The sequence below is a fragment of the Beta vulgaris genome, chromosome 9, assembly GCF_026745355.1.
Source record: "Beta vulgaris subsp. vulgaris cultivar EL10 chromosome 9, EL10.2, whole genome shotgun sequence".
NCBI lineage: Eukaryota > Viridiplantae > Streptophyta > Magnoliopsida > Caryophyllales > Amaranthaceae > Beta > Beta vulgaris.
The window spans coordinates 33300588-33323999 of NC_079210.1; the positions used below are offsets into that span (position 1 = coordinate 33300588).

Genomic DNA, 23412 nt, shown 5'->3' on the forward strand with positions numbered 1-23412 from the left:
CAAATACATCATGCACATCAACACGTTGTAACTGAACCCGATTTTTGCCAATCATCATTACCCAACTTTAAGGCCGAAAATTCCTACATAACCAACGTATCATATCTCTATGAAACTCCCACAATTGAATATCAAATAAGCTAGCAAATCCAATATCTCCTATGGCTTTCTTCTGCTCATTAGTAAGCTTCTTGAACACCTCAAGAAGACTTGCTGGACGACATCTTACAACTGTGTTATCAGCAGGAATAATGTATTCAAATAAAAAGATATTCAAAACAAAATTAAAGAACAAAAAGAAAAGAATGAATTAAAGTAACCCCTGGTATCAGCAAAAGTAACCACTTGAATCAGTAAAGTAACCCCTGTTATCAGCAAAAGTAACCACTTAAATAAGTAAAGTAACCCCTGGTATTAGTAAAGGTAACCACTTAAATCAGTAAAGTAACCCTGGTATCCGCAAAAGTAACCACTTGAACTAGTAAAGTAACCCCGGATATAGCAACTAATAGTAATGAACTATGGAAACCAAACCTGAAATATCATATACATAGCACATGATTCTTGAGCAATTTCCTCTTTGGTCTTCATAGGCTTTGAACTGGAGACTAAAATACCAGTAGCTTGGCTCCCTACATGTCTCCTTGAAGGCTTTACAACTTGAGTAGCTTCAATTGTGCACTCTTGAGTATTCGTAGTTTTCTTTTTTGCTACAACTTTTTTCTTCATTTTGTCCAAAATAATACCAACACTCTGTTCAACATTGTCATCAAAGTTATGTTTCTCTGTTTGGCCAATAGATCGCTTTGCATACTTTTTAAAATCTTTTCTAGAAATGATAGCAACAACAGGTTGCGCATTTTCATCAATCTCAATCCTCCCAACTTTATCTTCTTCATGTGTACAATTGACATTAGGTAATTCAGTCTTTGAGAGAGGTTGAATCTCTGAAAGAACTTCATCATAAATAACTTTATCTTCTACTCCTTTATTCTCGATATCTTCACTTTTATTGTGATGATCTTCAACATCCTTGACAATATTACTTGAACCTATAAGTTCCCCATTATCATCTTCGCGTGTCGGACACGCAAGACCTTTCTTCCATTCTATAAAAACAGCAAAAGTATACATTATACGTTACATATACATATCCAGAAGTTACAAAATAAAATTAGGACAAATAATCTAAATTGTCAAATTACAAGATAAAAATCAAAATTTAATAAAAAAATTCAAATAAATGAATCATATATTAAACATTGCATAAATACAATAAAAATAGCACAACTAAATTACTTTTAAAATAAAACAGTTTAGTCCAAAAAACAAAAATCATTATGCAAACAAAAATCTCCTGCCATAATTTTTATAGCAAAAGTATAATCACATTATATTACTCGCACCTAATTAGATACACATTTGATTTTGATAAAAATCTCATCTCTGTACTAACTACCCTTCTAAACAGTATTATTACATGCATAACTTACTCCATCATCTCCTTCCATGACCCACGACATTGTATAAAATTCACTAATAAGTGATAATTATGCATATATTAATTCACACTAGCTTACATACAAAAACAAAGTCACGTTTCACAGTTACATCAACAAAACCAAAGGAACAAATAAATTATAGGGGCTATAAAAATGTGGAATCTAAATTTTTTTCCAACCTCTCTATTCTATCAAAATTTTCCAAAATTATTTTTCTTTGTAAATTATCGAATTTACCCTCTCTTATTTCAAGTTCTGTTCTTACTTCATTAATCATTTTAGTTATAATTTTATGGTAGATCGATACTTAACGAACATCTTTATTCAAAATAAAATAGCAGATCTAAACTTGAATTAATAAAATCCTACATAGAGAACATAAATGTATGCGGAATTACCTAAAGAACACAGAGAAAATTTGTTATCTACTGGGAGTTACTTTCTTTATGTTTTGTTCAAGGGGTTACTTTACATTTTATATAAAGGGTTGCCTATTTCATATCTTGTTCTAGGGGTTACATTGTGTTACTTATATATATTGTGGCTACTTGATATTTATCTAGGATTATTTTAGACATTGTGCAAGAAGTTACTTTAAACAAGGGGTTACTTTACACTTATGCAGGGGTTACTATTGTTATGTGTTGGGAGTTTTTATTTTCTACAAGGGCTCACATTGTGTTATGTGCTGGGGGTTACTTTTACACTTATGACTGGGTTACTTTACATTTAGGCAGGGATTATTACTTTACACTTAGGCAAGGGTTATTATTGTTGCTAGGAGTTACTTTATATATATATTTTATGCGAGGGGTTACATTTACACTTATGATGGGATTACTTTACAGTTACGTAGGGGTTACATTAGATTTTTGATGGGGTTACTTTATATTAATCGTTCAGTTTCTTAGTAGTCCATTGTTGAATCAAAGGTAAAGATTTAGGAGAAGGAAGACCTTGAAATTTCAATCTTTGTACATAACAAATCTGAAGCAACAGTACAACCAATATATCTCTTGTTGTCTTCATACTTCTGCATACGTGTTGCTAAGTCATCCAACACATATGAACACCAATCATACTCCTTAATTCTACCAACATCAATTATTGCACGCACGATTTTAAAATCCGCCTGAGTGTTTAATGAAGGTGCTAGCAATGTAACAATTGCAAACATTACAAAACACCGCTTAAAATCATCATTTCCACTAAGAAAATTTTCATCCATTTCCATTAGCATCCTCATTGATGCTGGAGTAACAACTCCAAATGAATGAGCATAGTTTTCAACCTAAAAACTCTTCAATTTTGTATCATCATCTCTTTTAGATATTGGAATTTTAAATTTCCCCATTAGAATTCCAAAGACATCAGCAACATCGGCAGGTTTCAACTGAACACGATGATTACCTATCATCAAAACCTTATCCTTCAGGCAGAAATTACGACACAACACACGTATCATATCCCTAGGAAATTCCTCTAGCTTCAGTTCAAACAAACTACCAAAACCAACACTGCGTACAACCTCCTTTTATTCAGTCGAAAGTTTCTTGAAAAGATTAATAAGCGTTGCCGGCCGACATCTCACAATAGTCTCCTTTTTCCTAAAATCAATAAACATTTTAGTTAGAATAACTAACAAGAACAACACCTCCTAAACGTACATATCTGAAAAACAAAACTAACACCTATATTAGCATTTGAAAATAAATAACACTCTACATTCAATAGAGTAACCACCAAAATTCAATAAAATTAGAAAGGCATTTCTATAAATTGCATTCATTTTTACAATTCCTGTCAACCAAGCAGCCATGTTCTTCTCTGCTTCATCACCTCCATGAGATTTTCCTCCTTTACCCACTTTTTTTGTTTTCTCTCTCTCTCACTAGTAGAATAAACGCTATTTGCTGCGGTTAAAAAGTGCCATATTGCTGCGGTTTTGGGCGCGCAGCAATTAAGGGGGCAGCAATAGGTATTAATTATATTGCTGTGGTTTTTAGGCCAAACCGTAGCAATATATTTATTTTATATCAGATTTAGAAAGCATATTGCTGCGGTTTGTGAAGTAAACCGCAGCAATATGCTGTATTTAATAATAAAAAATAGACATATTGCTGCGATTTTTTTTGGAAAACCGCAGCAATAGGGTCTGTACAGGTAAAAAAAAAATTTTCTTTTTCATTTTGCCATCAAATTTGAAAGACAAAACAGTTAAAAGAAAATAAAACACTATTGATTGAAACTATTGACAAAAAATTATTATTAAAATATCGAAAATATAAAAAGTACAAATTAAAATATATTATTACAATATATTTAAGGTAGAGTATAAAAAAATCAAAAATATAATACAAAAAACAGCAAATCTGAAATGAAAAAGCAAACATAAATAACTGACCAATTACAAAAAAATATAATAAATACAAAAAATATATTAGAAAAAAAAATAAGAAACTGATATTAAAAAAAACAACAAAAACCAAAAAAAACCTAAAACAAAAAATCTAAATCATCAAAACTATTATTGCTCAAAAGGAAACCCGTTGAGGCCACATACTCTTTCTCAGACTCGGTCACACTGTGACACTACCATTCATATACTTATTATGTTTATTCATGTTTTTGTTAATTTGACAGTAGCTAAACTAAGAAAGCAGAAACATAAAAATAAGAACTTGTAAACCTGCAACATTAGTAAAAGGTGGATAAGTTGTGACGACTATCTTTTTAGCAATTCATAATTTATTAAAGGACTTGGTAGGATATGTATTGAAAATACCATCATAAGAAACCTCCTCTAAAACGAAAAAAATTAAAAAAAAATCCTAAAACCAAAAATTACGTACAGATCTAAAAAAAAGGGAAAAAAACGAAAAAAAAAGAAAAAAATGGAACAAAAGAGATCGAAGGAACGAGCGAAAAAGGACGAAGATGAACGACCGAAGGACGAAGATGAATGAAGGTCGACGAAGATGAACGAGTGATGGCGCTTCAAATTCTGATAAGGACGAACGAGTTTGAGAGGATTCGAAGTGTACAAAGATGAACCAACGAACGAGGTCGACGAAGTGCAGATATCAATTGAAGGACGAACAAGTTTGGATTTTTCATTTCTGTAGAAAGGTCGACGAAGTGCAGATCGATATCCACAGATATCAATTGAGGTCGACGAAGTGCAGATGTCAATTTCTGTAGAGAGGAGAGAGAGTCATGAATTGAGAGAGGGGAGAAGAGGGAGAGAGGAGAGAGAGAGGAGAGAGGGGAGTTGAGAGAGAGAAGAGAGAGGCGTGAGTTGAGAGAGGAGGGAGGAGAGGCGTCATTTGAGAGAGGGAAGATGAAAAAACCCTAACTTCTTTAAATATTTTTTAAGGATATATTGCTGCGGTTTTTGAAAAGAACCGCAGCAATATATTAAAATAATATTTTTTAATATATTACTGCGGTTCTTGCCAGAAACCGCATCAATATTTTTCTTCAAATAGTCAAAAAAAAATTGCTGAAACTATATTGCTGCGGTTTTCGATTGAAACCGTAGCAATATGGTTATTTTATATTTTTCATTTTCTTTTTACATAATATATTGATGCGTATGGGTAAAACCACGGCAATTAGCAATTATTCTACTAGTGTCTCTCTCTCTTTGTCTGGGTTTTTCTCTTGGTATGTTTATCTTAACTCATGAGATGAGCAGAGTTTTATACTTTAGAAAATTGACAACTTTGATATTGCAAATTCTAGAGGTTCTTTTAATTGTTTCCTCTTAAGCTATTAGTATGATGGGGCACTACTGGTTGCTTGCTTTGTAGAATCCAACAAGGTTTATGGATCTTTCTTAAAGATGTAATGACATCTCCCTACTAAGTCCCTTTCATTATCCCATTTGTGGCAAGTGTAAATCATATTCCTATGCAGCCCCGTAATTGTGCCAAATCCAGTCACATGTGGCACCTAGTAGGTATTTCCAATGTCTACACACTCATTAAGATAATTCAGTTCTTGAATGAAATTATATTTTATGCAAGGAGTTACTTTTACACTTAGGAAGGGGTTACTTTGCACTTATGCAAGGGTTATTATTGTTATTTGCTAGGAGTTACTTTATATATTTGATGCAAGGGGTTACATTTACACTTATAATGGGGTAACTTTATATAAATCAAAGGCTTAGTTTCGAAATTGTACAAGGGCTTACTTTACACTTATGTAGGGGTTACACTATAGTTTTGATGGGGTTACTTTACATTTTATATAAAAGGTTACCTATTTCATATCTTGTGTTAGGAGTTACATTTAGATTTATAATGTGGTTACTTGATATCTATCTAGAGATTACTTTAGGCTTTGTGTAAGGACTTACTTTACACTCATGCATTGGTTACTTTACAGTTATACAGGAGTTACTTTATATTAATTGATGGCTTACTTTAGAGTTTATACAAGGGATTACTTTATACTTATGTAGGGGACTCATAGTACTAAGCCAACTTCCCAATCCAAAGGGTATACAGAAACCTAAATCTAAAGAGATATTATTAGGATCGTTATGATGTGCTTCACTTTAAACCCCTCTTCAAGAAGACTCTAACAACACAAAAAAATCATAACTCTCATAAATCAGTAAAGTAACTACAACATGTAAGAATAGTAACCCCTTTAACAGAAAAGTAATTTATAATAAACAACAGTGAACAGGGAAAAACACATACCCAATTGGCTTCGAAGGAGTACTTTTAGAAACCCGACATCTTTTATGAGGATTGTACTCCTCTTTAGCTTCCTCCTCAAGGATCGTAGGAATATCTTTCCCAACAAACTCATCTTCTGTATTACCTTCACGATTAGTCTCTTTTTCCTAAAATCAATAAACATTTTAGTTAGAATAACTAACAAGCACAATAACACTTCCTAAACATACATATCAGAAAAACAAAATTAACACTTATATTAGCATTTGAAAATAAATAACACTCTACATTCAATGAAGTAACCACCAAAATTTAATAAAGTAGAAAGGCATTGCATTCATTTGTGATAAAGTCAGTTTTTATTTGCAATCTTCAAAGTCTTAACAATGTAAAAGACTTTAAACCCCTCTTCAATAAGACTCTAACAACAAAAAAAACCATAACTCTCATAAATCAGTAAAGTAACTATAACATGTAAGGCTTGATTTATTACACTTAAGAAGGGGTTACTTTACACTTAGGAAGGGGTTACTTTGCACTTATGCAAGGGTTATTATTGTTATTTACTAGGAGTTATTTTATATATTTGGTGCAAGGGGTTACCTTTACACTTATGATGGGGTAACTTTATATAAATCAAAGGCTTAGTTTCGAATTCGTACAAGGCCTTACTTTACACTTATGTAGGGGTTACACTATAGTTTTGATGGGATTACTTTACATTTTATATAAAAGGTTACCTATTTCATATCTTGTGCTAGGGGTTACATTTAGATTTATAATGTGGTTACTTGATATCTATCTAGAGATTACTTTAGGCTTTGTGTAATGACTTACTTTACACTCATGCATTGGTTACTTTACAGTTATACAAGAGTTACTTTATATTAATTGATGACTTACTTTAGAGTTTATACAAGGGATTACTTTATACTTATGTAGGAGACTCATAGTAGTAAGCCAACTTCCCAAGCCAAAGGGTATACATAAACCTAAATCTAAAGAGATATTATTAGGATCGTTATGATGTGCTTCACTTTAAACCCCTCTTCAAGAAGACTCTAACAACACAAAAAAATCATAACTCTCATAAATCAGTAAAGTAACTACAGCATGTAAGAATAGTAACCCCTTTTACAGAAAAGTAATTTATAATAAACAACAGTGAATAGGGGAAAAACACATACCCAGCTGGCTTCGAAGGAGTACTTTTAGAAACCCGACATCTTTTATGAGGATTGTACTCCTCTTCAGCTTCACCAATAGATTGACTGTTACATGTCCTTAATGGACCTTTATCCTTTCCTGCGAGAGTATTCTTCTTACTCCTAGTTGGACGCCTTATTACAAGATCAGCTATATCCTCCTCAAGGATCGTAGGAACATCTTTCCCAACAAACTCATCTCCTGTATTACCTTCATGATTAGTCTCCTTTTTCCTAAAATCAATAAACATTTTAGTTAAAATAACCAACAAGAACAAAAACACTTCCTAAACATACATATCAGAAACAAAACTAACACTTATATTAGCATTTGAAAATAAATAACACTCTACATTCAATGAAGTAACCACCAAAATTTAATAAAGTAGAAAGGCATTGCATTCATTTGTGATATAGGTCAGTTTTTATTTGCAATCTTTAAAGTCTTAACAGCGTAAAAGACTTTAAACCCCCTCTTTAAGAAGACTCTAACAACACAAAAAAATCATAACTCTCATAAATTAGTAAAGTAACTACAACAGCGTAAAAGACTTTAAACCCCTCTTCAAGAAGACTCTAACAACACAAAAAACCCATAACTCTCATAAATCAGTTAAGTAACTACAACATGTAAGAATAGTAACCCCTTTAACAAAAAAGTAATTTATAATAAAATACAGTGAACAGGGAAAAAACACATACCCAGCTGGCTTCGAAGGAGTACTTTCGGAAACCCGACATCTTTTATGAGGATTATACTCCTCTTCAGCTTCACCAATAGATTGACTGTTACATGTCCTCAATGGACCTTTATCCCTTCCTGCAAGAGTATTCTTCTTACTCCTAGGTGAACGCCTTATTACAAAATCAGCTATATAATCACCAACAGACTCATCTCCTGTATTACCTTCACGATTAGGAACATCTTTCCCAACAGACTCATCTCCTGTATTACCTTCATGGTTAGGAATATCTTTCCCAACAGACGCATCTCCTGTATTACCTTCACGATTAATAAAGAGATTTAACATTCTAACTAGTTTAAGTAAATAACAAAAGTGACCATCAACAACAAAAAACAAACTTGGAAACACAAGAAATAATAAGATAGAAAACCAGAACTCTGCGACGACTCACGAATCAGCATAGTATCTGATTTGAACATCAACAACCGGACAACTATGATGAATAAGAATTGAATCAACTATTCATTTCACATGCAATTATCAACTAGGACCTAGTTAGTTAAAGTGCCAGTGAATCATGTCCGCACACTATTTTCACGGTTTGACCCAACCTTTCAACTAGTTTCTAATCAATCAAATGGCATGATTTTTACCACAATTGAAAATGTGTGTGTGACATGATCATAGTGATCTTTACATTAGCAGACTCTTTCTTACTGGTATTTCATGTTACTGATCAATTAAAAACTAAACCTAGAGTTACTAATCACATAACAACATAAGAGACACAAAAACAAGAAACGGTTACAAGACTTCAAACCTAGGGTTACTAACAAATCAAACAAAGGTTACAAATAAATTAGCCAAAACAAAAACAATAACTATCATCAATTTAACTCAAAACCAAAAGAATCAACTAAAACTGCAAGTCCACCAACAACCAACTATAAATTGAAACTCAAAAACTTAAAAAATAGAAGAAAAAACAATCATAATCAACAAAATAACCATAATTCCGCAATGAAAACAATGAAAAAAAAAACAATTCAAAAACGCAAAATTACCTTTTGAACCACGACCACCATCACTAGGACCACAAACGCTGCGACCACCATCACTGCGACCACCATCACTCGGACGACGATGCGATGTAGTCTTTACTCTAGCCATAATTCCGCAAATAATTCGAACAGCATAAAACTCAAGAACGAAAATGAAAACTAGACCCTTGATGATGATTGTTTGCAAAGTCCAATTTTGGTTTAGAAATGGTGGTTATGAACTGCCAGAAAAAAAAGAAGAAGAAAACAGAGAGAAATGGGATCAACTGGCAGAAAAGAAAAAGAGAGAGAGAGAAATGGGCTCAATTTCTCATTTCTTGCGTTGGGCTCTATTATATCACTAGGCGAATTGGGCTTTTAAATTAGTTGGCCACACCATTAGTTGAAGGTGTGGCCAGCCTCATATAAAAGTTTGTGAAATTCTCAACCTAAAAATCAATCTAAATTCTTTACGTTTTAGGATAGATAAATTTGTAGATATTTTATCCAACTCAAACACTTCTTCCCACACTATATATATACAATATGGGAAGTAAAATATTTATTCCGTCATTGCCTCTCCTGCCTACCTCAAGCCAAGGAGACGAAGAACCCAAAACTGACGCCGAGCATAAGTCGAAGCCATACACACCACCACCACTGTACTGCACTGCCTCGAGGCCCCTGCGTTTCCGAAGCCGTGATCTTGTCACCATACCAGCACTGTACTGCAGTCCCCCGACGCCCCTGCATTTGACGAGCTTATCACGACGCGTCAAGGTTTGATTTTTTTCAAAAAAAAAATCTGCTTGTTGATGACGATGATTTTGCTGTTGATGGGTTTGCTTTGAATGGGAAGCCTGATGAAGTTTTGAACTTTTTTAATAAGATGAGTTTTGTGGGTGTTGTGCCTGATGGGTTTTACGGTCGACAGTTTTTTTCTGAAAGATTGGTTTCCTGAACTACCATTGTCTCCAACCTTTGTCTGGAATGTTTTATTTGCTGTAAGGTTTTGTACAGGCATGGGTCTTGTTTTTTTTTCTGAATTCTTGTCACCGGCGGCGACTTTCCTCTCTGTCTTTGACGTCATTGATGAGATGAGAGAGAAAGTTTAAAAACTTGACACCAAACCCAAAACATATAACTCCATAGTCCATATTGTCATACTGGAAGTGTAACTTTGTGCTTAAGAGCATCATTAACCATGAGTGAAAAACAAGAATCATGAGATGATTGAGAGAAAAAGGGTCTTAATCATGATTAGCAAAAAGATCATGGGTTGAATGAGAGTGATTGGGGCAAAAAAATGGGATGGGGTGAGTGAAATGGTGATCAGGCGTGGGAGTGGGACCCACTGCCTGATCTGACGAAAATCAATTTTTTTTTGGCTTTCCCCCAGCCAAAACGACGCGTTTTGGCTTGGGGAAAGCCAAAAAAATTGACTTTGTCAGAATTCTGACAGGTGAGAGAAATAATACAATTATAAATATTAAAAATGCAATATCTTAAAAAATACAAAGCGAAAAAATATAAAAAAAATACCAATGGCTCTATTTTTTAGAGATCTACAATTAGAGACCCATTTTGTAATATTTTGGATAAATTTTTTTCTAGCTATTTACTAATTTTCTATAATTTTGCTTATTTTATATGAAATATATCCCACTTTTACACTTTAAAAAAAATAAATAATATTTTTGTACATTTAATTTAGTTAATGCTAAAAACGCTAATTATGTATTTATAAATTAATTTTTTATCAATTAGTAATGAATATATTTTTTTTTTAGGAGAAAAAGTAGTTGGGTGGGGTAAAAAAGTAGTTGAGTAGGTAAAAGTAGTTGGGATGATTGAAAAATGGTTCATGGTTAAGGAGATGAGTGGGGAAAGATTGTGGGATGCTATTTTTTAGAGAGAGAAAGTTAGAAAGAGAATGGGATGATTGAGTTTTTCACTCATGAGTAATGGTGCTCTAAGTCGCATGGCTCACGTTTTCTTTTGTTTTTTGTTTTTTTGTTTTTTTTTTTTTTTGTTTTACAAATCCACTGGGCTCACTTTTTTTTTTACCACTAACTTTTTTTTTTCATCTCCTTTTTTTATTTGTTTTGTGAATTTTTGACTTATTATACATACATAAAATATATGTATTTTTTACTTAACCTCTTTTTTATTTCAGGAACAATATGGTGCGATTTGAATCCATCAAGACATCGACTGGAGATCACATGGAGACTGTTGACGATGCAAATGATGAACCCAAAATACAATTTCGTCCATTTATCCCCGTGATCGGACCTTTTGCAAAGGATTGGGTAGTATCAAATTACCCTCCCAGCTTGAAATATTGGTGGAAAGACATTTGCAAAGGCAACTCATCTGCACAAAGACCATCTAAACTAGTTCTTCTCGCTTCCCATCACCATGCATGCACTGAGATCAAATCACTGCCTACACTTCATGCACGCATTTCACAAAAAGAGGTTAGGTGGAGTCCTAATATGCACATTGGAGTTGAGTTTAGGCATATCCCTTGCTATTGGGAGTGGTTAGAGGACATCTTACGCCATTTCAAGAATGCTCTTTCCCGCATCCATCTACTGGATGATGTGTATGCTTCCATGTTAGTTTACAAATGCAACAGTTCAGTTATGCAAACCTTCTGCGAATCATGGTGCCCTCTAACGAACATTGTGCTTCTTTCAGAGGGAGAGATGTCTATTAGATTGTGGGACATTTATGTCCTTGGTGGTTTACCCATCTCTAGTCTTCTTTATGATGAGGTGATCCCTGCCAAGGCGCTTGAAGAATCCAAAGCGGAGCACGATCTACGTCTTCCCCACAGTTGCACATACTTGTTTGAAGCTTTTCGCCACTTAACAACAAAATCTAACAGGTCAGGTGTCACTTTAGAGGAATGGTGTCGTTTTTGGTTCTGTGACTCTCCCAGGTACTCAACACCACCTGAAAGCACACGAAAAAGGGCGATTTATCCTGTATATGACAAAGATTAATTAACATTTGGGAACCGTCAACCATGGAGTGACACTACTCATGGAGCGCTTCTTGACCTAGACATTCCCGGAGCTCATCGTCGTGAAACCTATCTCGCAGCTTTCCTTTCATGCTATATTTGCGCTTTTGCCCTCCTTTTAAAGAATCACGGTCATATTCGCCATGGTATTTTCAAACCTGCATCATACCTTGCAAGCGGTCGTGAAATTTCCTTAGTCGTTCCTGTCTTTGCAAGCATTTATAGAGGCATGGGAGAGCTTTGTATTTCCTCTTCACCAAGTAAACACCCGGGTTCATTTCCTGTGCATTTTGTATATGCTTGGATAGTCAGCTACTTCCTAAGCCATCGCTCAACCGTACATGTTTCAGTTGGTGCCCGTATGATTAATTTTCACGGTCATGAAAAGCAAGGTCTCTCATCCGATCTAACAAGGCAATTTCTTGGCTTGCTACTTCTGTAAGCAGAAGTAGGGATGAAGATTTCATTGATGATAACATGCAATCCTGTCAGACCGTCAGGTTGTTCCTTAGTATGAGATCTAGCTTTATAACCTTGAGGCATGATAATTGCTTCGTGATTGAGCAGTACAACCCTCATAGGTTTAGTTGACAATTTGGTTTTTACCAAGATTTGCCTGGTAAGCTAGAGATCCAAAAAATTTCTAGACAGGATCGCTTATTTAGCTTGTTCAGCAGGAGTATTCTCCTTGGAACCAACTCTTTTTTCCTGATACCTGGTCGTTGCGCTAGCATCAAAGCTCGGACTACCCCTGCCTTTATGTCTTGGTAGAAATCGGTTTATTCTCTAACTTATTCCTTGCGCTCTTCGAGTCCTCCAGATGTCTCTAAAACTCGTGGCCATAGTAAGTTAAGAAAAAGAAAGGTGAATGATTCTGCTAGTTCACCAAAGGAGAAAGCTGCCAAGATCCTTATTGAGCCTGATGAGAGCACAAGCTCAAGGTCAAGATGACGAGTCATTGTGTCCCTCCCCTTCCGCATGAAGATATTGCAAAAGGTGCAAAAAACGAGAAATCAATATTTGACGACATTTTCGATAATGGCTATGATGAAGAATCGGATCATGACGAAACACAAGTAAGTTGCTTAATATTCTACCTCATTCTCCTTTTTCTTTTTGTTTGCATATTCTTACATCTTGCCTCCTTCTTCTTTGTGTATTTAGGATGACCAGGGTGAAATGGACATTGCCAAGGAGCTACGAGCATGCAACAACACATTCGCTTCTCCGGATCAAGAGTTGATTGACGCCTCTCATGATCCTGTCATAATCCAAACTGCAGCCTGCATTTTGATTCGAGAGTCCAGCGACATTGTTGATGTCCCTCCTTTTTCTATTAAGACGCCCTCTCAAAAATGTTCGAGATGTGATCTCATGAGCAGAGCGACATGATGCGAGCTATATGGTCCAATCCATTAGAAAGAAGCTATTGGAAACCCCCTAGACGAAATTCACAACTTAAAGCAGGAATATGAAGAGCTTTTCCAGTATATTACGGACAAAGGTATCAACATATCCTTCTTACAAGGCCTTGTTGAAAAGTACCTAGAGTGTGGCTCGAGATTTCGTTCTCAACCAAACACGCATGTAGAGAAACCTGCTTTGCGCGTGCTTGAGCAGCAACTTTTGACGGCAGAATCAGACTTGAGCAGTGTTGTGAGTCGTCGCCAAAAGGAAGAAGAATGAGTTTGGACACTTGAAGGAGAGATGAAAGACATCCACCAAAACCAAACTTGGCTGAAGGAAGAACTCGTAGAGCTGACTATCAAGGAGAACAATCTTGTGACAGTCATCGCAGATTCAAAATACATTCTTGAGGAGCAGGCAACATAGTGAAAAACTTGACAAAATCACATACTTCTCTTGAGGAAAGAGTTTCCGATGTCAAGCGAGTGGAGACTGAGCTATCGACAGCAATGAAGATTCTTGATGAGGTCCACGAGGCACTGAAGACCCTACAATGGGAACCATAGATTCTTATTTTCTTCCCCTCTTTTTTTTATTAATTTTGATTTGAGAGACTAGTGAATTGTCTTAGTTTGTTATTCCATTCTTTTTGTGAAATAGAACACATAACCATTTGATTTTGTAATAAAGAATACTTGCAATACACGTTTGATTCTCTTATAAGACAAATGCCTCAATGTTTATTCTTTATTTACTTTTTTAAGCCGTTCACAATTTATACTCTTGCGGGCCAGGTTTATTACGTGTTTTTGTTTTGTTTTCGCGGTTCACAGTTTATACTCTTGCGGGCCAGGAGTATTACTTTTTTTTGTTTTCTCCGTTCACAGTTTAAACTCTTGCGGGTCAAGAGTATTAGAATTTTTTTTTTCTCCGTTCACAGTTTATACTCTTGCAGGCCAGGGGTATTACAATGAATGAGTTTTTTTTTTTGGTGAGGCTGGAAGTGAAGTATAGATGACTTCTTCAAGCTGCCTACGTACCTGTGAAGCAAAGGAATTCACCCCACAAGATCAAGCCAACGTAGTTCATCAAACACTAATATTTTTTGTTATTTTTTTATTACATGGATATGCAGTTTATTCTCTTGCTTAGGAGTTTACATCGTGAAAAACTTCAAGGATAGTAATGCTTCAAGAACTTCCCGTTGATAGGACCTATGCGCAATCCGACAGCATCAACAATCTTGTAAGCTCCATTTTTGTACACTTCCTGAACAACATATGGGCCATCCCATTTTGAGTCGAACTTGCTTCATGTTTTGCGAGAGACAATGATGGGTCTCTTCACGGCAAGAACCATATTCCCGACTTGAAAAGAATGCACTCGCACCTTCGTATTGAATGCGCGTGTCAGACGGGCTTGGTAGCACTCCAACTTTTGTTGTGCTTCCAGTCTTTTTCATCAAGTGCTTCTAATTTTGCCAGCCGAATCTTAACATTTTGTTCCGCCTTAAGATCCTCTTGAATGGCTATCCTCAATGATGGAACTTGTATTTCCAATTGCAATACTTATTCCACTCCATATACAAGTGCATATGGTGTTGATTGAGTTGGTGTTTTGTACGTAGTACTATATGCCCATAATGTTTCACCAAGTTTCTCATGTCAATCTCGCTTGTGCTTTGATACAACCTTACTGAGTAAAGTGTAAAGATTTTTGTTGAAAGCCTCAGCTAACCCATTAGCAGGAGCGTTATACATCAAGGACTTACGTTGTGCAAATTTGAACCCATCAATATGTTGCAAAATGGTGCACAATTGTCTGTAATTATATATCGAGGTATGCTGTAGCGATATATGATGTAATTTCGAATAAAATCAACGACATTTTCCTTCTTAACTTCTCAAAGAGCAACTGCTTCTGCCACTTGGAGAAATAGTTTATGCCTGCGAGGATATATGTGTGGCCGGCTGAGGACTTTGGTGTGATTGGACCAACAATGTAGAGACCCCATACTTCAAGTGGCTAAGATGTCACAGTAGGATGCAATGGTTATGGAGGCTTATGAATGAAATTGGAATAATACTGATAAGCTTCACATCTTTTTGCAAATTCCATGGAATCTGGAACCATGGTTGGGCAAAAATACCCCAATCTTTTGATCCGATTGTGAAGCTTTGGACCAGCTTGATGGGCACCGCAAAACTCCTGAATGAGCCTCTTCTAATGTTTTGACCACTTTTTCGTCCCCAAGGCACCGCAACCAGGTTCCAAGGAATGAACGTCTATGAAGTGTCCCCTTATAACAGATGAACCGCGGAGCTCATCGTCGAATTTCCATCTTGTGTTTAGGATCACTTGGCAACTTCCCATGCTCCGGGAAGAATTTCAAATAAAACATTCTTATGCCTCAACTGGATCAATTTACTTATGTCACCGGCCAAGCAACCAAAGCCGGGGACCCAGGTGAGAATCTAAGTAATCTATGAGTGGTTGATGACAATCATTTACGTTTACTTCATAAACTTAGACTGCATAGGCACCTTCTTCTACTCCATCTTCAAGAGGTGTCACCACCCATCGATTGCAAACCGGGACTGACATACTTTCTTCTGCCCCCAATGCCAATGTGGCTACAAGGTTGGAAAGTGCATCTGTCATCTTATTAGCACTCCTTGGAAAGTGCATCTGTCATCTTATTAACATTCTTATTTCACCACACACATCCAGGTCCTGAATCTCCATTTCTTTGGCCATTTGAAGTCCAAAATAAACGACTGGTACTCAGCGACATTATTGGAACAAAGCTCAGTAAGAACGAAGGAGTACGTGAGGATATGTTTTTTAGGTGAAATAAGAATCACTCCGGCCCCAACACCATCTTGTCGTGCAGCACCATCGAATTACATTTCCCATGGTGGCAAGATATCGATATAGAAGACTTCTTCTCCGGGTAAATCGTCTGAGAGTTCCCAATTTGATGGGGTTGGATGATCTGCCAAGAAATCCGCCAAAGCTTACCCCTTAATTGCCTTCTTAGAGATGTATACAATGTCATGTTGGCTTATGAGAATTGCCCACTTCGCGATTCGCCCAGACAACACTGGCCTTGACAAGATGTACTTGATGGGATTCGCTTTGGAGATCACCCGCACGGTGTGTGCTTGCATGTAATGCTTCAATTTTTGAATGGCAAAAATCAAAGTTAAACACATCTTTTTAATGGGAGAATAATTCAGTTCCGCACCCACCAATGTTCAACTACGGTAGTATAGAGCTTTCTCTTTACCTTCATTGTTTTCTTGTGCACTTAATGCCCCTAATGATCTTTCTTGAGCCGCGATGTAGAGAATGAGAGGCTTTCCTGGAACTGGTGCCCCCAAGACCGGAGGTGTAGACAAGTATTTTTTGATGCTTTCGAAGGCCTTGTGACATGATTCGTCCCCTTTGAATGGAGCAACTTTCTTAATAAGATGACTGAAGGGATGGCATCGCCCAGCCAGGTTTGAGATGAAGCGTCGGATGTAGGCTAGTCTCCCTTGGAGTCCACGTAATTCTCTATGATTTCTTAGAGGTTGCATATCTTGGATTGCCATGATCTTGAATTGGTCGATCTCAATTCCCCTATGTCTCACAATGAATCCCCAAAACTTTCTAGAAGTGACCCCAAATGCGCACTTCATAGGATTCATCTTGAACTGATACCTACGCAATTTCTCGAACACGTTACACAAGTGAAGTAAGTGATCGCCTCGCTTCTTTGATTTGATAACAAGATCATCAACATACTCAACCGTCTTGTGCATTTTGTCTTCAAAGATCTTTTGCATTGCATGTTTATAGTTGGCTCCTGCATTTTTAAGCCAAAGGGCATTACCTTATAGCAGAATATGCCTTTGGGGTGTGCGAAAAGTTGTTGCTTCTTGATCTTCTGGTGCCATCAGGATTTGATTATATCCTGCAGTGCAATCTATGAAAGACAAGGCTTCACGGACAGTCGTAGCATCAATCATTATTTCAGTGACTGGCAAAAGGAAGTTATCCTTGGGACAAGCATCATTCAGGTTCTTGAAATCTACACATACACGAAAATGACTATTTTTCTTCCTCACAGGGACAATATTTGTGATCCATGTAGGATATTTGACTTCAGAAATAAAACCTGCATCAATAAGCTTATTAACATCGTTTTCAGTTTCAGGTATCAACTCAGGTCGAAAGCTTCATTGAGGCTGCTTCTTTGATGATACCCCTTTTCTTATGGCTAAACGGTGTATTGCCACTCTTGGATCTAACCCGGGCATCTCTTTATAGCTCCATGCAAAGACATCTTTATACTCCATGAGTAGATCAAGATACATTTTTTCTTCTTCGGGTGTGAGTAATGCACTGACAAAGATTGGTCGTGGCTCATCTGGAATGTCAAGACTCAACTCTTTTAGATCATCTACTGTGGACTGACCTCCATCTTCAAGCGTTTTCGGGGATTCGACCGTTTCACTTCCTCATCTTGGCCTTCAGCTTCACAAACTGCGACATGATTGCAGGAGGCATCCATTTCTTCATCTGAACCTTCATTTTGGACAATAGAGGGCTTTTGATTTGTGAGAACTACAGTATGGCCTTGCACAGTGAGAGACTTACCCATCTTTACTTCTAAAGTCGAGAAACGCTTCATTCGAGATGGTATGGTACTTCTGACCTCCTTCTCCGGTTTGAATTCATCTTCCACCTTTACTGCATCCTTCCATGGCCATTGTTGTTTAGGATTACCTTTGCCTTTTCCGATCCGACTAAAGACAGATTTCTTGCAATGTGCGTCTTTTCCCAGTCTGTTGAAGACGCTTCTTTTAGATGAACATGGTGTTGCATCTTTGTGCCTTCTGGCTAATCGTTGAAAGAGTGGACTTGATGACGGAGAATTTTCTCTTCCTTTTAGCTTGTCAAACCCCGAAGATTGTGGTTGAATTGAAGCATGCTTGATCTGTCAAAGACAAATTCCATCCTGACTGGCAAAGTATTTTCTCCTTCACTTTCCTCCAACTCTTCGACTGCAATGTATTGTGCTACTTATATTGGTTTTTGTAGTATTGTTATTCTAACTGGCTTATATTCCGTGAATCCCAGGCCAACCTTTTTCACAAAAACACGCTCTCCCTACTTTTGGAGATTTTGTTGAGTCTCGCTGAGGCCATAAGCTTTAGCTTCTATGACCTTCCCCATAAGCAACCGGGTCAAAGCCCTCTTTTCTCGAGCTTGGCATTGCTGATGATTTCTTGAACCCAGGAAGTGGCACACTGCTTATTTTTGAGTCATTTATCTTTTGCACAAGTAAAGTCATTCTTTCAGAAATAACTTATTTTATTTCACCTTACTTTGGTATAGGTTTCATTTTTGCTTCATCTCCCCCGCATTGTGCGAAAGGAGATTGACCTTTCTTATGCCTCGACATTGGAATATAGCGCAGCACTGGTCCTGTTGAGGTAGACTTGGCTTCGTCTTATTTCAAAGAGACCTTCTCATCCTTGTTTTCATCGATCTTTATGATCTCTGCTACTGCAAGTTTCTTCGAACGAACATCTACCTTGATTGGCTCTTGCTTGACAATAATACTCTTTCCCGTAGATGAAATCTCTACTGGCATGACCTCTTGAGGCTCCTGCTCAACATAGAACTTCGCATCGGCAAAATGTGACTCAGCTTCAGAGAATGGGTTCACATCTGCACTTACCTTTCTTTTGCCATTTCTATAGTATTTCAGGCATTGATGTAAGGTTGACGCCACAACGCCATTTTCATGCATCCAGGATTGTCCTAGCAACAAGTTATAAGATGTCTTCGAGTCAATCACATGGAAGACTGTGGTTGTCCATCATCTCCCCTATAGATAAATTAACGCTCATCATTCCCATGGCTCGTTGACCTCCTAAATTAAATCCTTGTATCATCAAACGACTTTCGGGCAAATCCTCCATGGTGATCTTCAACTTCTCCATAGTAGCCTTAGGCATGATATTGACCGCGGACCCTCCATAAATAAGAATGTGGTTGATCCTTTGTTTTCGAATATACCCACAAACAAAGAGCGGTCCGTTATGGGTTTTCGACCCCAACATAAGATCAGCATCCCTGAATGCCAAGGTTGCGCTACATGCTGCACACAGATCATGATGGTTGTTATAAATTTCTTGCTTAATATTTTCCTTACATGTATAATGAGTAGGATTTTCTATGGCGCGTGCAAGAACATATCGCATTTCTTCTAGGAGAGAAAGAGCTTGTCACCATCCCTTGCGAGAAGGGACTGTTTCCAATAATGCAAGTATTTTGGCGTCTCTCACAGGTTCATTCTCGTGATTGAGACTTTCTTTGGGAAGATGACTTTGTCCATCTCGCTCCTTTTCTTCTTCCACCACGTCACAGGTCACCATATTGATTGAATTCGCCGAAGTATTCTTCAGGATAGAATTCGTCGAAGGTGATGGGCATTCGTGCTTCCTGTTCAAGAAGATCAATAGGTAAGACATCATATTTTTTAATTGGTTTTCTCTCTTTCTTCGCCTTAGAGCGTCTGGGATGTTTCTTTTTTTTGTTGCCTTTTTCTTTGTCGAAGAGGTTGTGACTTTGGCATCACCTTCTTTTTCTGCTTTCTTTTTGTGACTAAAGTCCAACCTTCTTCTTCTTCTTCATGAGGCATGGGAACCAAATATGAATACTCGTGATATGATGTGTATGACAAATCCACCACTTCCACCATGACTGGCTCCTGCATGCAGGCTTCCGAACTGAATGAGTCTTATTTGCTTCATTTGATCGTTGGATGGGAAGGCTTCCAAAGTGACTGAACCATGATTTGATTCTACCATTTCATCAAGATCTGAGCAATCTTCCTGTCATTAGCAAGTTGGATGATCTTCTCCTTCAGCGTAATGCACTTCTTGATATGATGGCTTACTGAACACTGATGACGACAATAGTTCGGATCAGATGTTCTCCCTGCCTCTTCTGATCGCTTGGACTCGAACAATTCTATAATCCTTTTCTCGAGCAAATCCTCCAACATTCCTGCTAAGTCAGAATCTAGGAAGGGATACTTCTTTGCCTGCAGTTCTTTTAACGTGAGTCTATCTTTCTTACCATTCTGGGTGAATGACCCTTTCTTTTGTTCATTCTTTGGTTTTTCGGATATCTTCACATGAATAGAAGTAGTGGTGACTGCAAAAGACTCCTTCGCAGAACTCTTGAAAGGCTTGTCAGTCTTCTTGAAGTCCTTCTTCTCCTTCTTGTACTCTGAAGAACTTCCATCATGGTTGGCGATAGTAAGCTCCATATCATGGGCCCGCGTTGCCAAATCCCGAAAAGATTTTGGTTTTATACCCTGTAGAATGTAAAAGAGATCCCATTTCATACCTTGAATGCACATTTCCACAGCGGAAGTTTCTGACAAGCGATCCTTGCATGCCAGACTCATACCACGACATCGGTTGATGTAATCAATAACAGGCTCGTCCTTCCATTGTTGCGTCTTGGTTAACTCTGTCATGCTTACGATGCGACGTGTACTGTAAAATCTGTTCATGAATGCTTCCTCCATCTGGTCCCAACTACTGATGGATTCAGGTGAAAGATTTGTGTACCAATCGAAGGCGATTTCCTTAAGGGAACAAACAAATTGTTTAACCAACAAATCTCCCGTGGTCCCAGCATTGTTGCAAGTCTCCACAAATTGGGCTATATGCTGCTTAGGGTTTCCCTTGCCATCAAATTGTTGAAATTTTGGAGGTTGATAGTTGCTTGGCATTTTCATCTTGTCAATCTTCTTGGTATATGGCTTTATATAACGATGATTGCCATGAGAATCTCCAACCAATTGCATTTTGAATGCAATGGCTATCATATCCTGGATTCTTTGAACACTTAATGCGTCACCTTTTGGCTTTTCACCCTTTGAGCTATGTTTGGATCCGCGGCTTCGATTATTGTCGAAATCACTTTTACTAGGGGGTTTTTCAGGCTTCTTTAGCAAGGCAGCAATCTGGACATCTTTTTCTTCTCCATCCTTCATCATCCTTTAGATGAGATTCTTCATTTCGACCAATTGTTCTTCGATTGTTTTGGCTTCAAGTACCATGATAGTAGCAACGTCGGGTTCTTGAATTGCTTTGAACAAATGCAGAATTGACGGATGTGATGAAGAGGAGAAACCACTGTTACTATCATCATCATCATCATCATCAGCCACGTTCAATGGTTCAAAGAGGGGATTCGAGGAGAACCCTTCGAACAGAGCATCATTTGACTTCTCATGTGTGAAAAGGTTTGCATTTAGTACAACAACTTCATGCACTCCAAAGAAAAGTGACGCCAGGGATGATTCTAAAGTGGATGAAACCCCTGGTTTAGTGCGCACTTTGGTAGGTATAGATGTTGCTCGCAAGTTGGAAGCAGCGCTCCTAATAGCAGCCTTCTTCGTACCCCTAGTATAGAAACCAAGGGTTACATCATCAATAAAATCACCCAGAGTCATGGATTTCTGTTGGAATTGATCAGTGTTCTCCTCATCAGGATGAGAGATGTTTTTCTTTGGTGTCATTGCTTGGAAAAGATTTGAACTTTGTTTGGAGAAAGAGATGAGTAGTAGAGATTGTTCCACTAAGCGTGCCAAAATTTGTAAACACAAATTTTTGATGTCTGCAAAATAGAATCAAAAGATGTGAACAAATGATAATTTTATTAATATAAAAATTTGAATACAATCTCTAATATATATCCACTGATTCGATCTCAAGAATGATTTGATTTTCTTGAATGAGGGCCTCCGGGCTTGATCTCCTTCAAGTATGGTTTCTAGAATAGAACGAGTTTGATGCTTGTTGTTCTTCTTCTAGGTTGGATGATTTGATTTGGATGTGTAGACTGGGAGAGTTTTTTTTAACTCTGGAGCAGCTTTCTCTCTCTCTCATTTTAGTCTTTTGTTTTTCTCTCCCCTGACAAATGAGGAGCTCTCTATTTATAGAGTTAGGAGAACCCTAGGGTTTCCACTTGTCCTGCCTCTTGGGCCTCATAGACGTAACTCTATTAAGAGTCCAACTTTCATTTAATAAGTCCAAGACCCAAAAATAAATAATTTAATTAAAATAGGCCAACTTTAAAATTTTAATAGGTCAATTAAATGTGTGACGTGGCATATAATAAATTTTTTATGCCTACAGTAGCCTGAGAGCAAGTCGTCTGATCGAGCGTGATCACTGAATCACGACCGGGAGACTATGTAACACCCCCAAAATCCATACACGTCTACGACTACATCGCATCGACTTTGGGAGTGTTACCGCGGCGATGAAACGCAAGGCTTATTAGAAAGGAATGTTAACTCAAACCACTGTCTCGAAAACTGAAATGCAGCGGAAATAAAAAATGTAACTACAACTCTGGAATCATCAACGACCCCTTTTATTCAAACCACACACTAATTAAGTAAATCATAATAATCTTATAATACTTAATTAAAACACTATAGAGTTTAAAGACTAAGGACTACCCCCATATGCCCGGTATCATGCAGCAGCACCAGTACACCTAGTCTTCTCCCCCATTGTAGCATCAATGGTTCATCACAGGTCAACAAACACATAATAACACAATCAGCTATGTTGAGTACATAATAAACCATTGAATGCATACAAACATAAACAAAGCAATAATGAACAATCCTAAACATGATACTACAATAACATTACATCATTTACTCTATATTTAGTTGGCAGCGAACGGGCACCGTTATCTTACTTGAATCATACGGGCTACTTAATCCTTAATAGACAACTTGGTCTATTAGATGAAATGCAAA

At 37.1% G+C, this 23412-nt stretch overlaps 1 protein-coding gene across 4 annotated transcripts; it reads right to left on the bottom strand.

Annotated features, from left to right (window-relative positions):
* Positions 1 to 7914: 7914 nt before the first annotated feature.
* On the bottom strand, positions 7915 to 9761 carry LOC125493607 (uncharacterized). Of its 4 annotated transcripts, none has more exons than XM_048637076.2 (3): positions 9149 to 9761; positions 8306 to 8344; positions 7915 to 8218 (listed from the first exon to the last, which is right to left on the bottom strand). In XM_048637076.2, the coding sequence occupies exons 1-3, from the start codon at positions 9252 to 9254 to the stop codon at positions 8001 to 8003; spliced, it is 363 nt and encodes a 120-aa protein (XP_048493033.1). In that variant the 5' UTR covers positions 9255 to 9761; the 3' UTR covers positions 7915 to 8000. The 4 variants fall into 4 exon arrangements, with proteins under 4 accessions (XP_048493033.1, XP_057247925.1, XP_057247924.1 ...); XM_057391942.1 differs by having other exon boundaries at positions 8306 to 8353; XM_057391941.1 differs by having other exon boundaries at positions 7915 to 8344.
* Positions 9762 to 23412: the final 13651 nt, after the last annotated feature.